General features: G+C 53.6%; 4 protein-coding genes across 4 annotated transcripts; 2 read left to right on the forward strand and 2 right to left on the reverse strand.

Moving 5' to 3' along the window:
- Window positions 1-2674: 2674 nt before the first annotated feature.
- On the forward strand, window positions 2675-4654 carry CPAR01_03631 (ferric reductase like transmembrane component; the record flags this gene model as incomplete). The annotated part of the gene is made up of 4 exons (XM_060487918.1): window positions 2675-2886; window positions 2948-3109; window positions 3176-4050; window positions 4110-4654. The coding sequence occupies 4 exons, from the start codon at window positions 2675-2677 to the stop codon at window positions 4652-4654; spliced, it is 1794 nt and encodes a 597-aa protein (XP_060352124.1).
- Window positions 4655-6672: 2018 nt separating this feature from the next.
- CPAR01_03632 (formate-tetrahydrofolate ligase) lies at window positions 6673-9722 on the reverse strand (the record flags this gene model as incomplete). The annotated part of the gene is made up of 5 exons (XM_060487919.1): window positions 6673-6781; window positions 6834-9361; window positions 9416-9453; window positions 9516-9536; window positions 9599-9722. 5 exons carry the CDS (start codon window positions 9720-9722, stop codon window positions 6673-6675), a joined length of 2820 nt encoding a protein of 939 aa, XP_060352125.1.
- Window positions 9723-11706: 1984 nt separating this feature from the next.
- Window positions 11707-13034, forward strand: CPAR01_03633 (eukaryotic translation initiation factor 3 subunit I; the record flags this gene model as incomplete). The annotated part of the gene is made up of 5 exons (XM_060487920.1): window positions 11707-11756; window positions 11902-12382; window positions 12438-12554; window positions 12607-12831; window positions 12891-13034. The coding sequence occupies 5 exons, from the start codon at window positions 11707-11709 to the stop codon at window positions 13032-13034; spliced, it is 1017 nt and encodes a 338-aa protein (XP_060352126.1).
- A 2018-nt stretch (window positions 13035-15052) lies between these two features.
- Window positions 15053-15865, reverse strand: CPAR01_03634 (uncharacterized protein; the record flags this gene model as incomplete). The annotated part of the gene is made up of 1 exon (XM_060487921.1): window positions 15053-15865. One exon carries the CDS (start codon window positions 15863-15865, stop codon window positions 15053-15055), a length of 813 nt encoding a protein of 270 aa, XP_060352127.1.
- Window positions 15866-16791: the final 926 nt, after the last annotated feature.

Raw genomic sequence — 16791 nt, forward strand, 5'->3', positions numbered from 1 at the left:
GTCGAGGAAACCCCCACTGGAACGGTGCCGTTTCCAAGCGAAAACACGGGGCCTGTCAAGCAAGCCCTTGACGACTTACCCTCTCGGGGATTAGACGCGGGTGGACTATGGCGAAGATCACGACTAACGGATCACGGCCTAATGCAGCAAGGTCAAGGGGGACCAGGGTCACCCTTTTAGCAGGTGACTTTGAGGAGGTCGACAAGATTTGCTGCTGACAAGACATTCCAAGGATCTCTCTCACAAGGGATTTTTGGGCTCCAACTTGTACCCGAAAAACACGGCCCGTACGAGGGCCTTTGCAATCATGTTTCTATCCCATCTAGGCAAGTCAATCTATCTGCAAGATGCAGATAGGCACGCTGATACCAGAGCTCCACACTGGATGCTACTATCTGGATGCATTTTGGAGCCGGACGCCTGGCTTTCACTCAGCCCTCAGCCCTCGGCCATGACAGTGTCTGGCTTGTGAGGCGGATTCTGTCTCTCCTTGGCGTTGTCTCGTTTCTTTTTGCGGTTTGGCTCGATTCACCCAAATTGTGTCAACGACCCCCGTGCTTCCGTCTTTGGCTGTGTGCTGTGCAGCGAGGCCCCGTCCGAGTCCTGGCGGCGGTTCACGGCATGCTGCAGACAACGGTGGGGTCGAGGGGCTGTTCATCATAGGCGTGACGGACCACTCTACTTTAACCTCAACGAACTTTGCTTGCCTACCCTTTCCTTGCCATAGTATGTACCCTACACAAAAGTACCTCGTCTATGGACCATGGTCTTTTCCATCGCAACGCAAAAGAAACGTAGAGTGCTTTGTCAAGCTGACCAAACCAAAACAGCTAGTCCAGGCTCTATGGAGCTAGACCATACGGCCCTCTCTGTTTCTCAAATTCTCAAATCCTCGTAGGGGAATCCATCTTAATCTAGATCCACGATCCGTGAGACCTTCCCTGGCAAACAATTTCCCCCGTCTTTTCTTCTCGCCTCCCTTCCCGCTTACCGCTGTCCAAGCTCCCCTCCCGCCCTGCTGCTGCGCCTGCTCCAGCTGCGGAGAACAAGATGGCGTGAAAGTTACACCGGCTACCGGCATCGAAAAGGACCCTCGTCGAAGATGGGGCTGGCTATCTCGCCATTGGGCATTGGCATGGAGCGGCGATATGTGTACACGTACGGTGTCTGAGCTCTTTTACTCAGCGGCCGTACGACGCAGCTGTCCAGGAACGGCTCGAGGCTCTCCACATGAACCAAGGCTTGTTATTCTTTTGCTTGGCATCTTCGAGTCTCGGGGCTGGACGAGAGAGATGTAGCTACCCTACCGTGTGAGAGGGGGAAGTCCCTGTTTTTTTTTTGTCGACTTCAACGGATCGACTTATCTGGGGAACGTGGCGCTTGTCTCACATGGATGTTTATGGAGCTGGGCAGTCGGTCCCTGGTATGCACAGGTCTTTGGGACCACCGTTGTGTAAGTGCGTTGTAAGCAAAGCAACATGAGAGGGCCAACAAATTGAGAGAGGGTACCATGTGAAGCGGGTGGCCGGCCGCGAAGGGAAGGTCTAGACTGAATACACAATCCGAGGGCTATCATTGCAACATGTTCATCGGGGCAACCTTGGGCTGATTGCCCTCGAGTCTGACGGTGATACCCTCCCTCTTCTTTCTTATCTGAACGTTTGCCCTGCTATCTGAAGTCCAGCTGCGATCAGGAAAAGAGGGGATGATCAGGAAAAGAAAAAAAAAAATAAGGGTGAGTGGGAGAAAAAGCCACGCGGGTCAAGCCACGGGAACTACGTCGGTAGACCGCATTCATCCAAGGACAGCGTGTAAGTGGGGGCATGCGGACGACTTGTGTAAGTTCACCTATGATTTACATAGAGTGGCAGGACTCGACGCCTTTTTTCAGAGTTTTACAACGCCTCTCTTCATCATCAGATACATCTCAAAAGTACTGGATGAAGGAAGAGATAGGAATCGGTAGGGAGGTATAGAAAAAAAGCAAGGAAGGTACGCTCTAGGGAAAGAATCAGGTAGTAGCAACTCCTTCCCAGACAGATCCGCTCTGCCAAACCTTACAGTCTCGTAATATTCAGGATTGGATATTATTTTTCTTTCTTTATACCTTACCTTACAATAAGATCAATTCTAAGCCACAAGGGTGGGATGAATCTAAAATCTCAAGGAAGGCGCGACCTGGACTGTGTACCTGACCTCCTTCCCTACCTGCCCAATCTACCCGGGCCAACCTCCACCACCACCACTTCCACCTGGCCCCCCCTCCTTCACACATGTTCACCTCACCTCAATATTATCTCCGGTACACAACGCTTCACTTTATTCTTCCTCGCCCTCTCCCGCTCCCGCTTGCCGCAAACGGGGGTCTTCCAGGTTTTTTCTACTTCACACACACCTCCCACTGCCGCGTCCCGAGTAAGTATCCTCCCTCTTCATCACAATACTCTGAGACCCTCCGCGCCATTCTTATCAACGAGTCTTCTTTCACACCCTCGTCAACACATCATAACAATACCTTCTTGTTATAAACTTGGCACATTCCCGCTTCTCATCCGTCCTTTCGGTTCACTTCAACTCACGACGACAACCTTGCTCACCGCACTAATCCTCCATCCCTTCTCCAGACTGCGAATAGCCTCAAATTTCTCACTCATCCGCACGACTACGCGCAAAAATGGCTGGAGGAGCTAGCGGCCCCTCAGCTTATCCTTTGCTCTTCGCAAAGCGGACCAAGCTGAACCAGGAGGCGATGATTTACTTCGCCATCGCCCTGGCTTCTATTATGGGCCTCTTCATCGTCTTCCATCTTGGTCGTCGTGGTGCTTCAAAGGCCGGTCTTAATACGAAGCTGTCTGGTCTGGCAAAGCCTTTCCTCTTTGTGTCTCGGTAAGATTCGAGAAAAAATCAGCTTCTGCTTTATCGCATGAAATTACTGACCACCACATAGATCCATCCGAAGAGTCACCGTCTACAAGTTCCCTGCCCTGCCATCCACCGGCCACTTCGTTGTAGCTCTTAGCTACCTCATAATCAACATCGCCCTGCTATTCACTCACATCGACGCATCCGCTCTTCCCTATCTCACGGTCATTGCGGCTCGCGCAGGATGGTAGGTTTTACGAAGCCTCGAATACCATTAACATCTTTGGAAACACCAGAAACTGATCCTTCACAGGCTGTCCATCGCCAACATCGCTTTCGTGGTCTTCCTCAGCCTGAAGAATACTCCTCTCGGCTTCCTAACCGCTTGGTCTTACGAGAGGCTCAATGTCTTGCACCAAATCGCCGGATACATTACCATCGTTCTCATCATTGTCCACGGTGCCACATACTCAGCCTACTTCATCGAGGCTGGTAACATGGCACGCCTGCGTGTTGCCGAAGAAATCTACGGCATCGCTTCCGGATTCACCTTCCTCTCTCTTGTGCTTGCCGGCGCCATCGTACGGTTGTGGTACTATGAGCTTTTCTACATTCTTCATGTATCCTTCTTCGCAATTTCGATGGTTCTCGTCGGTCTTCACCAGCCCGAACTTAGCAAGAAGATCATCATCATTACGGCTGTTGCTGCTGGAATCTGGGTTGCGGACCGCGTTGTGAGATTCATTCGCGTCGTGCTCTACAGCTTCAACAACAACGCAACCGTCTACCCGCTCCCCCACGGTGGCACTCGCATCATCCTCAAGAAGGCCCCCGTTGGCGCAAGCTCTGGAGAACACTGCTTCCTATGGGTTCCCAAGATCCGCGCTCTGGAGATGCACCCTTTCACCATTGCCGCCATGAACCCTCTCGAGTTTGTCATCAACTCGTACGATGGCTTCACCCGCGAGCTCCACGAATACGCAGTCCAGAACCCCGGTGCAACCCTCAAGGCTTCCGTTGAGGGCTCCTATGGAACGTTCCCCAACCCTTCCGAGTACAACAAGATCGTACTCGTCGCTGGAGGTAGTGGAGCCAGCTTCACTGTTGGCACGGTCCTCAACCTGTTCAAGAAGGTCGCACAGGGATCTATGCCGAGTGTCACTTTTGTCTGGATGGTCAAGGATCCCGGTAAGTACATTTCGCGATTAACTTTGTCTCCCAAACCCCCAAACTAATGGATCTCTCAGCTCGTCTCGAGTGGTTCGCCGGTCACCTTTCCACTATTCGTCAGGCCCTCGGTGCCAACATCCAACTCTACGTCACCCGCACGCCTGGAAGTCAGGGCTCCTCTTCCCAGAGTCCCGGCTCTTCCAAGGAGGACCGATCCCGCTCGGGCACCATCTCGTCTGAGGCGTCGACACCCTTCACCCCTTCATCTGAGAAGTTCGAGACCACCAATGGCGTTCCTCAGCAGCCTCCTCGTATCAACACTCGCACCGTGTCCGACCCCGAGAAGTCCGGCTTCGAGTCTGACGCCACATCGCCTTCGTCTCCCACCATCCAGCAGAACGGAGCTTTGAACAGCTTGGGCGGTATCCCTGTTCACTACGGACGCCCCGACGTCGCCAAGATCATCCAGAATGCTATTGATGAGACGCCCTCTGGCGACCGAGTTCTCGTCATGGGCTGTGGCCCTGAGGGCCTGATGACGCAGGTCCGCAATACGACTGCCAGGTGTATCCGCACATCTGGTCCGGCCGTGGAGCTTCACTGCGAGCAGTTTGGCTGGTAATTCGTGACAGCCGTCCGTGGGAAATGCATCCTGAGTTACGAGCGAGTGGTTGAGCATGGCTTTCTTGTCGTCAACATACTTACTGGCTCATATCACTGGCGTCACTCCACGAAGTTCTTCGTGTGCATATTTTGATTTCCTTTGGTCTCTTTGTATGGTGTTGGAGTATATACGGGTACAGGAACGGCCTTCTGGTTTTGCTCTTCTTTTTGCTTTTATGCGGCAGCAGCTTGGCAACAAAAAGAACAGAGGACATAGGGATTGGATCCTTTCTTAGGGTTTGGTCAAAGAGACATCGTTCTGCTAGGTAGCTGCCGCCCGGTCATTGTCGTCGCGCGCGCGTTCATACCCTCTTACAGAAGCTTGGCCTCGGTGGCCGCACTGTAGCTTTCGATGATTCATAGAACAATGGACAATTAGGAAACCCAAATCTCCTACTCGATTCCTACGTGATAGCATCTTCTTATGCATGTCATGTATCTTACCCCTTTGGGTTTCAGTGTGGAGTATGGGAGTGTGGAATAGTTTATGTTTCGTAGATTAATCTGAAATTTTGTAAACTGTGAGGACAGATTTGGTAAGCTCTTCGAAGGTTTGACAGCCGATGTGGTTGGGGCAAATACAGATAATGATGAAGAAGTTTCCAACGGTCGTCTGATGTCCGGATCGTGATACCCCGCCAAGGGCTTTTCCCTCGGAGCATCCATGACTATGTCGAACTTTAGATCAAAACCCCCTTAGCCGTGGAAAAACAGGATACTCGCCGACGGTCTATTATTACCGAGTCACTTTCGCGCAATAAAGCTATTGGACTAAACAATATGAAGTCCTCGAGTTCAGCTTGAGTTTATAATCGATCGATAAACCAAACACCCCAGAGGTCGTTTAGAATGCGCACCCTGCATGAGTAGCCAATTCAAGAGTATCAAGATCCCGGGTCATCCTTTCCCAGTAGCTACAACAGATTCCAATAATCTCCGCTTACCCAAGCCGCGCGAGACGGCGAGCAGCGAGAGCGTAAAAGAGAGGGTGTCGAGACGAGGGAGGTAAGGGAGGATATGAACTCGAAACCCACGGGGACCAGACAACTCGAGCCGGCCCGAGACGAAAATCGCTTCCAAACTTGCCACGACAGCTTCCACCAGAAACCGGGACCACGCCGGCCAAAGGCCTCACGCACAAAGGTAACTAACTCACCGTGCCGCTGGATCAAAGAATACTAATGTCGCAATGACACTGCCGACGCAGTCGCCGCCTTACATGGTACTCCAATCGCGGAATCCCATACATCTCATCTCCAGGCCCGGCCGGAATTGAGCATGACCACAAAAAACGGAGCATCGCTTCCCGTAACTCTATTCTGGCTCCCCGATGAAACGACTAAATCACGGTCCCCCCAACATACACACCGACTCCCGCTGACTACTTCGAGAAAGCGGGCAATGAGCCTCCGCGTTGGAAATGCTAGAGGGAGAAGAAAGTCACGATGATCTAGTTTGGGCGATTTGTGTGGTAGGTACACCCGTTTTGGGAAGCCTCGTCGGGGAGGTTGGCAATTTGATTTGAGATGGCATCGGGAGCCGTTGCCGGGGCTTCTTGATGTCGGCCGATTATGTTAAAGTCTTCGGCTCCGAGTTGTTGGGTACGCCTACTGCTGAGCACGCCTCTTTGGCGATACCTAGGCGCAAACATTGTACACCGCTTCAAGCGGTCAAGTCATAGGAAGAAGAATAGGAGGGGAGAAGGGGCACCAACGAGCAGAATCAGGCCTTTACTCTCTTTGAACGTGAATAGTCTTGTATTCTTGTATTCGGTCTATCTAAGAGTCCGAGAGGAGGTATCATTGTTGAACAGATGCATGTTTCTTTAGTCTTTCTTTCCGTATTCCCCAGCGCCATTTGTTGAATAAATGGAATGCCGCTTTCCTTTTTTCCCACGTCCCGCCATGAAAAATTAATTCTCTCTATAAGCGCCCCCAAAATTCACAATGTCGTACGTAAGATGGTCCCTCTACACATTTAGAACAAGCCGTCAATCTCACCGGTCTCGGTGTCGACGTCGACGTTCAAGTAGCCAGGGGCAGTGGGCAGACCCGGGATGGTCTGGATATCTGCGGCGAGCGCGTAGCTGTAACTTTTGTCAGAAATGTAATGATTCTCTCATGGGTAGCTCAACTTACACGTAGCCTGCACCAGCAGCCAGTCTGACGTCCCTGATGGGAACGGTGAAGCCAGTAGGAGCACCCTTCAGCTCAGGGTCGTGAGACAGGGAGTACTGCGTCTTGGCAACGCAGATGGGAAGGTTTCCGAAGCCTTGCCTGGTGTAGGTATCAACCTTCTTCTGAGCTAGCTCGCTGAACTCAACAGCAGCTGCGCCGTACATCTTCTGACCGATAGCCTCGATGCGCTGCTGAACAGTTCCCTCGAGGTCGTACAGAAGCTTGTAGTCCTTGGGCTTCTCACTGGCGGCGATGACACCCTTGCCCAGCTCGATGGCGCCCTTTCCACCCTCGGCCCAGTGGTTGGACAGGATGGCATCCTCGGCACCGGCAGCGATGGACTCCTCACGGATGACAGCGATTTCAGCGTCAGTGTCCGTGACGAACTTGTTAATGGCAACAACAACGGGAATGCCGTACTGCTTGGCATTCTCAATGTGCTTCTTTAAGTTGACGCAACCAGCACGAAGAATGTCGACATTCTCCTCCTTGTACACAGCATTGAGAGGCGCACCAGGGGAGATAGGGGGACCGCCGCCGTGAACCTTGAGAGCTCGGACGGTCGCAACGATAACAACAACGTCGGGAACAAGGCCGGAGGCACGGCACTTGAGGTTGAAGAAACGCTCACCACCCATGGTGAAGTCAAAGCCAGCCTCAGTGATGGCGAAACCAGCCTTCTCAGAGTGGTCCTCATCAGGCTCGGTACCGACAATCTTCAGGGCCATCTTGTCAGCCAGAATGGAGCTGTTGCCAACACTGATGTTGGCAAAAGGACCAGCGTGCACAAACACAGGAGTTCCCTCCAAGGTTTGCATCAGGTTGGGCTTCAGGGCGTCTCTCATCAGGGCAGTGAGAGCGCCGCCAGCGCCAATGTCGTCGCAGGTGACAGGGTCACCAGCTCTGGAGCTAGCAATAACCATGCTGCCCAGACGCTTACGCATATCAGCCAGGTCGGTGCTGAGAGCAAGAATGGCCATGCACTCGCTGGCAACAGAGATGTCGAAGCCAGTCTCACGGGTCTGGCCCTTCTCAGTCGGCGCAGTGCCAACGGTGATACCACGCAAGTGGCGATCGTTGACGTCCAGAACTCGTCTCCAGGTGATGGTCTCGGGGTCGATGTCGAGGCGAGCGAAACGGCGGATCTCATCAGCGGTAAGGTCGTCGGGGTTCGTCTTGTCGATGCCGAGCTTCTTAAGACGGGGCAAGAAGACCGGCGGGAACACTCTCTTACCGCCCTTGGCGGGCACAAGACGCTTGTAGAGAGGACCATCCTTCTGGGTGTTCTCGTGGAACATGCGAGTCTCAATCGCAGCGGCGAGCAGGTTGTTTGCCGCAGTGATGGCGTGGATGTCTCCAGTCAAGTGGAGGTTGAACTCGTCCATGGGGATAACCTGGGCATAACCACCACCAGCGGCACCACCCTTGATACCAAAGGTAGGCCCCTGACTAGGCTGGCGGACGTTGGCGAAGGTAACGCGGCCAAGGTGGGCGCCAAGGGCTTGAGCGATACCCATCGTGGTGGTCGACTTGCCCTCACCAAGAGGCGTGGGGGTGATACCCGTAACGACAACGTACTTGCCGTTGCGACGGTGCTCCAGGCGCTTCAAGATAGTCAAGTCGACCTTGGCCTTGTAGGCTCCGTACGGCTCGAGTTCATGAGATGCAATGCCGACCTCCTTGGCCAGGCGAGTGATTTGCTTGGGGTTCTGGGCTCTGGAGACCTCAATGTCGGAGGGGACAGGCTCCTTAAGGTGCAGCGGCAGAGGAGAGATCTTTCTCTGTTTTTGCTTCTCGAACGACTTTACCGTAGACTCGACGACGTTGGACAGAAGCATAGCAACGGTCATGGGACCAACACCACCCGGAACAGGGGTGATGTGGGAAGCAACCTCGGCAGCGGAGTCATAGTCGACGTCTCCGACGAGGCGCTGGCCAGACTTCTTGGAGGCATCGGGGACGTAATTGGTACCGACATCAATCACAACAACACCAGGCTTGAGCCACTCGCCCTTGACGAATCCGGGCTGGCCAATGGCCGCAATGACAATGTCCGCCGCCTTGAGGTGTGCCTCCAAGTCTTGGCTCTTGGAGTGGCACACGGTAACAGTCGCGTCGGCGTTGCGAAGCAGGTAGCTGACAGGGCTGCCAACGATATCACTGCGTCCAAGGACAACAGCATTCTTGCCCTTCACGTCGACTCCAGCCTCCTTCAACAAAACCATCACACCCTTAGGAGTGCAAGGGATGAAGAAAGGGCGGCCACCCTTCTTGGCAAGCTCGCCGATGTTCCTGGTGCCGAAGCCATCGACATCCTTCTCGTCTGCAACGGCAGATGTGATGACGTACTCATCGAGGTGCTTCGGGATGGGGAGCTGAACCAAGATACCGTGAACGGCAGGGTCGTCGTTGAGGCGGTAGATGCGATCCAGGAGCTCGGGCTCAGAGATGGACTCGGGGAAGTTGACCAATTCACAATCGACATTTGCCTAACCATGTTAATCATTAGTCAGTGGACCTAGGGTGTCAGTGACATGTCTTACCTCCTTTGCGGCCTTCTGCTTCATGCGCACATAGGTGCCTGCGGGGTTGTGAGCATCGTGATAAATTTCATGGTGGGGTAAATGACGAAGTACGACATACTTGAGTCCGATCTGTCACCGACTGTGGAAGAGTATTGTCAGCACTGCGAAGGTATGACGAGTTCCGAAGGTGATAAGAAATACCTTGAATGATGGTCAGGCGAGGCTGGAACCTAGGGTTCGCCTTTTGCTTCTCGAGAATGTCGCTGGCAATGGACTCCCGAATCTTCTTGGCGACGGCAGTGCCATCGATCTTGTTGGCGACCATGGCTGAGGTTGCAAAGGACCTATGTTGGGAAATCGAATCGTAGGAACCCGGGGCCCTTGCAATGAATGGACGGGGGGATTGCCAAGAAACCAGAGATGCAACTTGTCCTCGCAGGTGTCCAAACGCGAAGTTTTTGGGATGATGGGAAGAAGATGAAAATGTCGGGACGGGCACCGAAGTCAAGCGCGCAAGTTGGGTGTAAGCGGGAGCAGCAAGAATGAGGGGTGGTGGGCAGCGGTGCAAGTCGGGATTTAGCGCGCTGCAGGGCCGACGGCCAGATGGGGAACGACCCGTATCTACCCCAAGGTTCAGAAGTGACCGGCGGGAAGGGGAGGTTTGGTTCTTTTGGGACAGTGACGATGGGTTGTGAGTGGCCGATGGTGCTCTCGAGGGCAACCCGCGGGTTCTCAGCCGAAGCTGAGACTTGTTGGGCATGGCCATGCGGCGTGTTGTCCAAGACAGCCTCTGAGGGCCTTTCAACTGGCTGATAGACGACATGCCGAATACCGAGATGAGGGTGAAGCGTCTGTCTCCCTTGGGGCCTTGGTGGTGTGTCCCTTGCTGGCTTCGATCTTCCCTTGGGTGGAGCTAAACGATAGGGCCCTGTGACTCCCAGATCGCGTGCGTGTGAGTCGTACCTATGACTGTTGAGGTTCCCTGGTAGGCTGGTCCTGGCTATGCAGACTCTGTGCGAGTGAGTCCCAGTGAAAATGGAAGGATCAGCCGTTTGTGGCAGGTCGAAAATTTTCGGGCGAGTCTCCGAAGCCGGCGGCAAACCCGATCGATAAGAAGTCGAGTTGTGGGTATTATATAAAGTAAGCTAAGTACGGAGTTGCTTTGGAGGTTTGTTTATGGTTGAGGGAGGCTCCCGTAAATGATATGTTTTGGAAAAAAACACACACAATTGAGAAACCAATCAAGACTGAACGGGTAAGAAGATGGATCGAATGAATTGACGTGCCCAAGAAGGGAAAAGAGGCAACGGGGTGAGTGATACAAATATGGTACAGGAAACAAGACAAGACAAAGAAACAAACGACGGTGGTCCGGACGGTCTGATTTCTCTTTCGCAAAAAAGACTGTCTCGGTAAAGCGCATGTGAAACTACCATGAGCTTCACGTAGTTGAGCCAAAGGGTCCGAGGCTTGACTTGATAGTGTTTAATGCCAAGTTTCGAGGTCCGGAAACGCTGTTCATGGAACACGTATGAGTCAAGGATGAGTCGAGTTGCCATAAAAGGACGTTGTTATTATACCGAATACTCGACTCGAGGGAAGGATGGACAGGTATTGAAAATGCAACGGCGTCGGAATTGGACGATGATGACCGCGCTATTCTGACGGGCACGGAGCTTCAACGGCTGGGCTGCCACGAATGCCACGCTGTCTGGCTTGGACAGTTTGGAGGGCTGGTAGTTGGAGGTCTTGGAGCTGCCATGACTCCCGTCCCGCCGCCAACCTCTCCAGGGGCAGCTCCTTCCGTGACGTGCGCCTGCCTGGACCGGCACGCTAAAGTTCTAGAAGGCTGGGTTTGCCTGCACCGGTGGAAGTTTCCTCGAACACCTCCCTTAGGCTTGACAGGCAAGACAGGTACCTACCTATCTCACCTAAGGCCTAGGAGATGAGCTGTAAGCGCTGGCGGCGTCACACACCTGGGACGATTGACTCACCTTGCTGTAAGACTGTGCCACACCTAGGTAGCCCACGCCCGTGCTAAAGTAAGCTGCCACTTGCGGCTTGCCTGAGGCGGCCAAAGACGGTAAGGCGGTGAATGGCCCTCACCTCAGCCGGCAGAATGGTCGCGGGGAAAAAGTGCGCCCCACACACCAGAGCACCGAAACCCACAATGTCGAGGTGAAGGCAAAAATTCACGATTGACCCGACGACATCAGCCTTTTAAAGACCGACGTCCCCTGCCGCAACAACGTGCCCGCATACCAAGCCCCCGATATCGAGAACCGCATCACCTCCCGACATCAGACAATATGAGGCCCATTCTTTTGGCAGGCCACGAGCGTGCGCTCACCCAGATCAAGTACGTTTCTGCACTCCCCCAAGCGCGAAATGTCCAATTCGAGGAGGGGGGAGCGAAGCGCCCAGGGCTATCTTCTCCCTCATCCCCCAACTCCCATACCACAGGAGGGGCCATGCATGCTAACCTGATGCGCCACTTCGAATAGGTACAACTCGGACGGTGACCTGATCTTCTCGACCGCCAAGGATCAACAGATTTGCGCCTGGTACGCACACAATGGCGAGCGTCTGGGAACCTACCACGGCCACGTCGGTGCCATCTGGACTGTCGACGTCGACCCCACCAGCACCCTGATCGCTTCCGGTTCCGCCGACAACACGATGAGACTTTGGGATGTCAAGTCTGGCAAGAACCTCAAGACCTGGGAGTTCCCTACCGCTGTCAAGCGCGTCGAGTTCAACGAGGACGGCACTAAGCTGCTCGGTGTCACGGAGAAGCGCATGGGTTACCTTTCCAACATCATCGTCGTCGACATCAACCCCGACCCCGAGGCCGAGCAGAGCGATGAGCGCGTCCTGACCATCGTTTGCGACGAGAGCAAGGCCACCGTTGCTGGCTTCAGCTACCTCACCAAGTACATTATCGCCGGTCACGAGGACGGTTCCGTGTCGCAGTACGATGCTAAGGTGGGTCTGGTCAGAGGGATATCATATGGGGATTGTGAAGCTGACCATCGGCCAGAACGGTGACCTGATCTACAACGAGCCCGTTCACGAGCTTAACACGCCCATTACGGATCTCCAGTGGTCCCAGGACAGAACCTACTTCATCACCGCCTGCAAGGACAAGACGTCCAAGGTACATCCGACATGCCTGGCGATTCGCAAGACCAAATGCTGACATGATATAGCTCATCACCGCCAAGGATCTCGAGGTTCTCAAGACCTACACCGCTGATACCCCTCTTAACAGTGCCACCATTACACCCAAGAAGGACTTTGTCATCCTTGGAGGTGGTCAGGCCGCCATGGATGTCACCCGTACCTCGGCGAGACAAGGAAAGTTCGAAGCGAGATTCTACCACAAGGTCTTTGAAGACGAGGTTGGCAGAGTCCGTGGTCACTTCGGTCCTCTGGTAAGTCCCCCCTCTGAGCCCATGATATCGTGTTATGCCGGCGACTGATTTTCTTGAAGAACACCGTCGCCGCAGACCCTACCGGAAAGGGCTACGCAAGTGGTGGTGAGGACGGTTACGTCCGTGTCCACCAGTTCGACAAGGGCTACTTCGATTTCATGTACGAGGTCGAGCGGGAACGGAAGAACAGACAGGAGAACTAAGAAAGATTTGGGGAATTTCTGGTTGGGAAAGAAAAATTCAAGAGCAAGGCCCCCCTTACTTTTTTCTTCGTTCGTCTTTCTTTTCGCGGCTTGCATTAGTACGGCGTTCTGGGAAATCTCTGGGGGGATGGTTAGATTTGGTTTTGTAAAAACCTAGGGCAGTCCGCGAAAACCAAAAACGAAAAGTCAAAAAAGAAGCCTGGTAAGAACCGGATGATATCAAACTTTCGTCCTCTCCGCGCTTTTGGGGCGGTGGGGAGAAGCCTCGAGGATGAGATGAACCAAAACGTAATGATGAGATTTCTGACAAGTTAGTACCATCAAATGAGAGTCATGATGATGTTCAAATGTTGTTCACTTGGATGGTGTTTGTTTTCCTCTATGAATGTCATGTGTCTCTGTACTTTGTGGCAGGAGACTCTAAGGTAATGGTTGATGAGGGGAGTACATGGGCACACACATTCGCACGTTGTGACTGAAGATTACATAGCTCTCTACAACTCTCCCAGCTCTCGACAACGTCCGAGATGTTTAAGAACCTACAAAGAACAAACGAACATCACCATTGTGGTTTCTGGACCACTTTCCGTCGGATACAGGCTCGAAAAAGGCAAAAATGAAAGGGACGAGACTCGAACTCGCGCGGGTTGCCCCACCAGGAAACAGATGTTAAGCTGACCTTAACCTGGCGCCATAACCAACTCGGCCACCCTTCCGATACAGGTTTTCCGCCCGTTCTGGATTCAGGTAGCGCCGACTCCGCGCGTCTCCCAAGTTTGGTGGGGTTTGAGTGGTGGGTTTTCTCTTGCGTTCCCCTGTCGAACCCATCACCCTGTTGACGGGCTCGGCCAGGGGGCCTGTCTTCACGTGGCTTCCCTCTGACTGAGACAGGCTGATGAAGCTTGGAGGAGAATGGAAGAGAGAGACACTGCGAGTGAGTTACAACGGTTTGCGTATTTCCTTTGACTTTTTAGGTATTCGTACCTCCTTGGGTATGCAATGTGCGGAAACTAAGGTAGGCACCGAACAAACGATTCTAGAAATCACCGAAGCTCCAATGTGTAGCTGGCCTGAAGCCTCTGGCACGTTCTAAAGAATGTGGGGGGTCTTTGAGCGATGACTCTTTCCGCAAATTGGGCATGCTAGCGCCTTTGCAGTTGAGGGACTTTTTCTTTTTTTGGGGCCCATGCTGGGCAGGCAGGCACCCCGCCGGTCCGCGCGGGTGTTTGGACGACACGGGCACCACCTCATTGCTACTCGGAAGGTTGGGACGAAGCCCGAAGGGCATATTCCTGCGACCGACGGGATGTAATCCCTACTGTGGTATGTGTGTTGTGTGTTGAAACATGTTTGAATGTACGACAATATGCACATCAGAAGAACAGCCCGAACTGAGAGGATACGCTGAAACCCTGAAACCTGAAACTTTATTCGGGGATATGTACACACAATGCGAGCAGAGCAAACGTCATTCCGAAGGGGACAGAATGGACAGAGGAAGCAAAGTGAGAGAAAATGTAAGCGACAATGAAAAATGTTTGTGTCTTTATGATTACCCCCGTGTTGATGGCAGCCGACCCTTTATCTTCCAAAAGGTCGTCGACATGAAACCGCCAACAAGTAACGGGGGAACAGATAGTATGATGAATATGTGTAGCTATGGGGTTCGTGAGACTAGCTAGCCGTCCCTTTCATTTGGCATCATCGCGAAAACAGTCCCCTAAAAACCATAACACCGCCCCATGCACCTTGGTTTAGTTAAAAACAAGAAACAAAACGGAAAACCAACGCCTCTCGTGAGCACGCAACTCTCTAAATGCTTTGCGTGCGAGTTTCTTCCCTCCCATGTGCCTGGCCCCCCCTTCGATGCTCGCTCAATCCCGTCGTCAAGACAATGATGTCCGTATAACCGTTAAACAGACAACTTCGGGAGGTAAGAGGAGCGTGTCCCCCGCCCCCCAAAGTTGAACCGCTGTCGAAAGTGAAGAAAGTCGTGGAATGCTAGTCGGGCAAATGCACTATGTGTGCCTGCTACGCTTTGGTCCGCCGCCAAACATGTTCTTGTCTAGACTGCTGAGGTCGAATATCTCTGCAAAGTTGATCTTGCGCTTCGAACCCGCGCCACGGCCGAGGTTGCTCCCTTGTCTTGATGCTGAGCGGGGCATGTTGGCGGGATGTCGTGGTCTTGCTGTGCGCGTTGCGGGGTTTGTGGTTGTTGATGATGCGTCGTGTGTCCGAGAGTCTGAGAGGTCCAGGTTTGCGAGGTTCAGGTAGGCATCTTGTTGCTGCGGTTGAGGCGGCCAGGGGTGAGATGATTGAAAGGTGAAGGAGTCTGCCGTCGGTACCGTGACTGATATCGGTTCGCGTCCTTCTTGCTCCTCTTCCTCGATGGGCTGCGGGATGCTAGGGGGCGCCGAGTCCGTTCTCAGCTGGGACGAGAGTTGTGTGCTGCTGCTCGTCCTGTTCAGTTCCGGAGAGGATGCAGTTTCCGCCTTATCCGCCTCGTCGTCGCTTTCGGCGTTCTGTGAGCCCGCATCTCTGGCGCCGTCCAGCCTCTCGGTCGCCCAGCTTCGGATCCTCCAGCCGTCGCCGTCGCCCAGCCCGATTCTCTCATTGTCGAGGAACGATAGCAGGTCGTCGAGGCAGTCTTGGTAGCCATCCATGCGGGCCTTGGATTGGGCGGCCGCAGAGGTCTTGTAGAGTTTCGTCACAGAGAGCGCGGCGGCCTTGAAGGCGTCGATGAGTTGCTCGGGGGAGTCATTTTGCGTCGGCTGCTTGGCGGCCGCGGAGGCGCCCGGGAGGGAAGTGTTCAAACTTCGCATAGAGTCCATGATGTTGTACTGTCAACGACCGAATCGCTGAAGACAATCAGTATCGAGTCAAAGGGTGGGAAAGATGAGTCCCGCACCTCTAGCGGTGAAATGTAGGTAAGTTGAGGTTGTCGGGTAAACAAATCTTGCAGTTGATGCCGGAGTGGGGTCCAAACGGGGTCCCCCAGCGAAGTCAACTGTGTGGCGATAAGGTGCGAGATGGTGGTGGTAGTGCTTGAGTGCACCTAGCTGCACTACCTGTCGAGGTTGTTCGGGCGGGCTCCCTTGGACCGCAAAGAGTAAAAGGGGGAGATACCGAAGACTTGGTGATGGAGATAGTCAAACAGGCTGTGATGAGAAGATGCAGTTGATTGACGGCGGAAGTGAAGCACTGAGGTCAGCTCGTCTTTACCGCAGAGCACATGACACTGGACGGCGGTACTAACCGACAGCCAACAGCAACTTAACAGGGCCCAATTTACCTTGGATCTTAGGTGGCTTTGACGTTATCCCCTCCACCTATGGCCAATGCGCTGGGTAGTCTTGGCCGGCTGACCCAATTGTGCCAGTCTTGGAGCGGGCGGTGGATCCTCCGACGCTTTCCCAAATTCCCATCTCCCGTCAGTACCGTGCCCCTGGCTGGCGAGCGCCCGAGACGACACGGGATGGGGGGAAGGGTCGGAGGCTGCCTTCTTCCGGACCCGAGCCACGGGAGGCGCCAAACGTACCGGTACTCCTGCACTGATCGGGAATTGACACGGCGGAAACGCGCTAGTCCTATTTGGAAATTGTCTTCTACAGCAGAGGAATCCCACCTTTCCTCCCATCGTCTCTAAAAAAACATCTACAGACCGTTCACCCTCGCGCAGCAACAAAGCATTCGGCCATTTTCCTGAATGCTCCGCGACCGTTTGCACTGCGATATCACTTCGAGCATTTGAACTCTA

The sequence above is a fragment of the Colletotrichum paranaense genome (assembly GCF_030867605.1).
Source record: "Colletotrichum paranaense strain IMI 384185 chromosome Unknown Scaffold_3.1, whole genome shotgun sequence".
Lineage (NCBI taxonomy): Eukaryota > Fungi > Ascomycota > Sordariomycetes > Glomerellales > Glomerellaceae > Colletotrichum > Colletotrichum paranaense.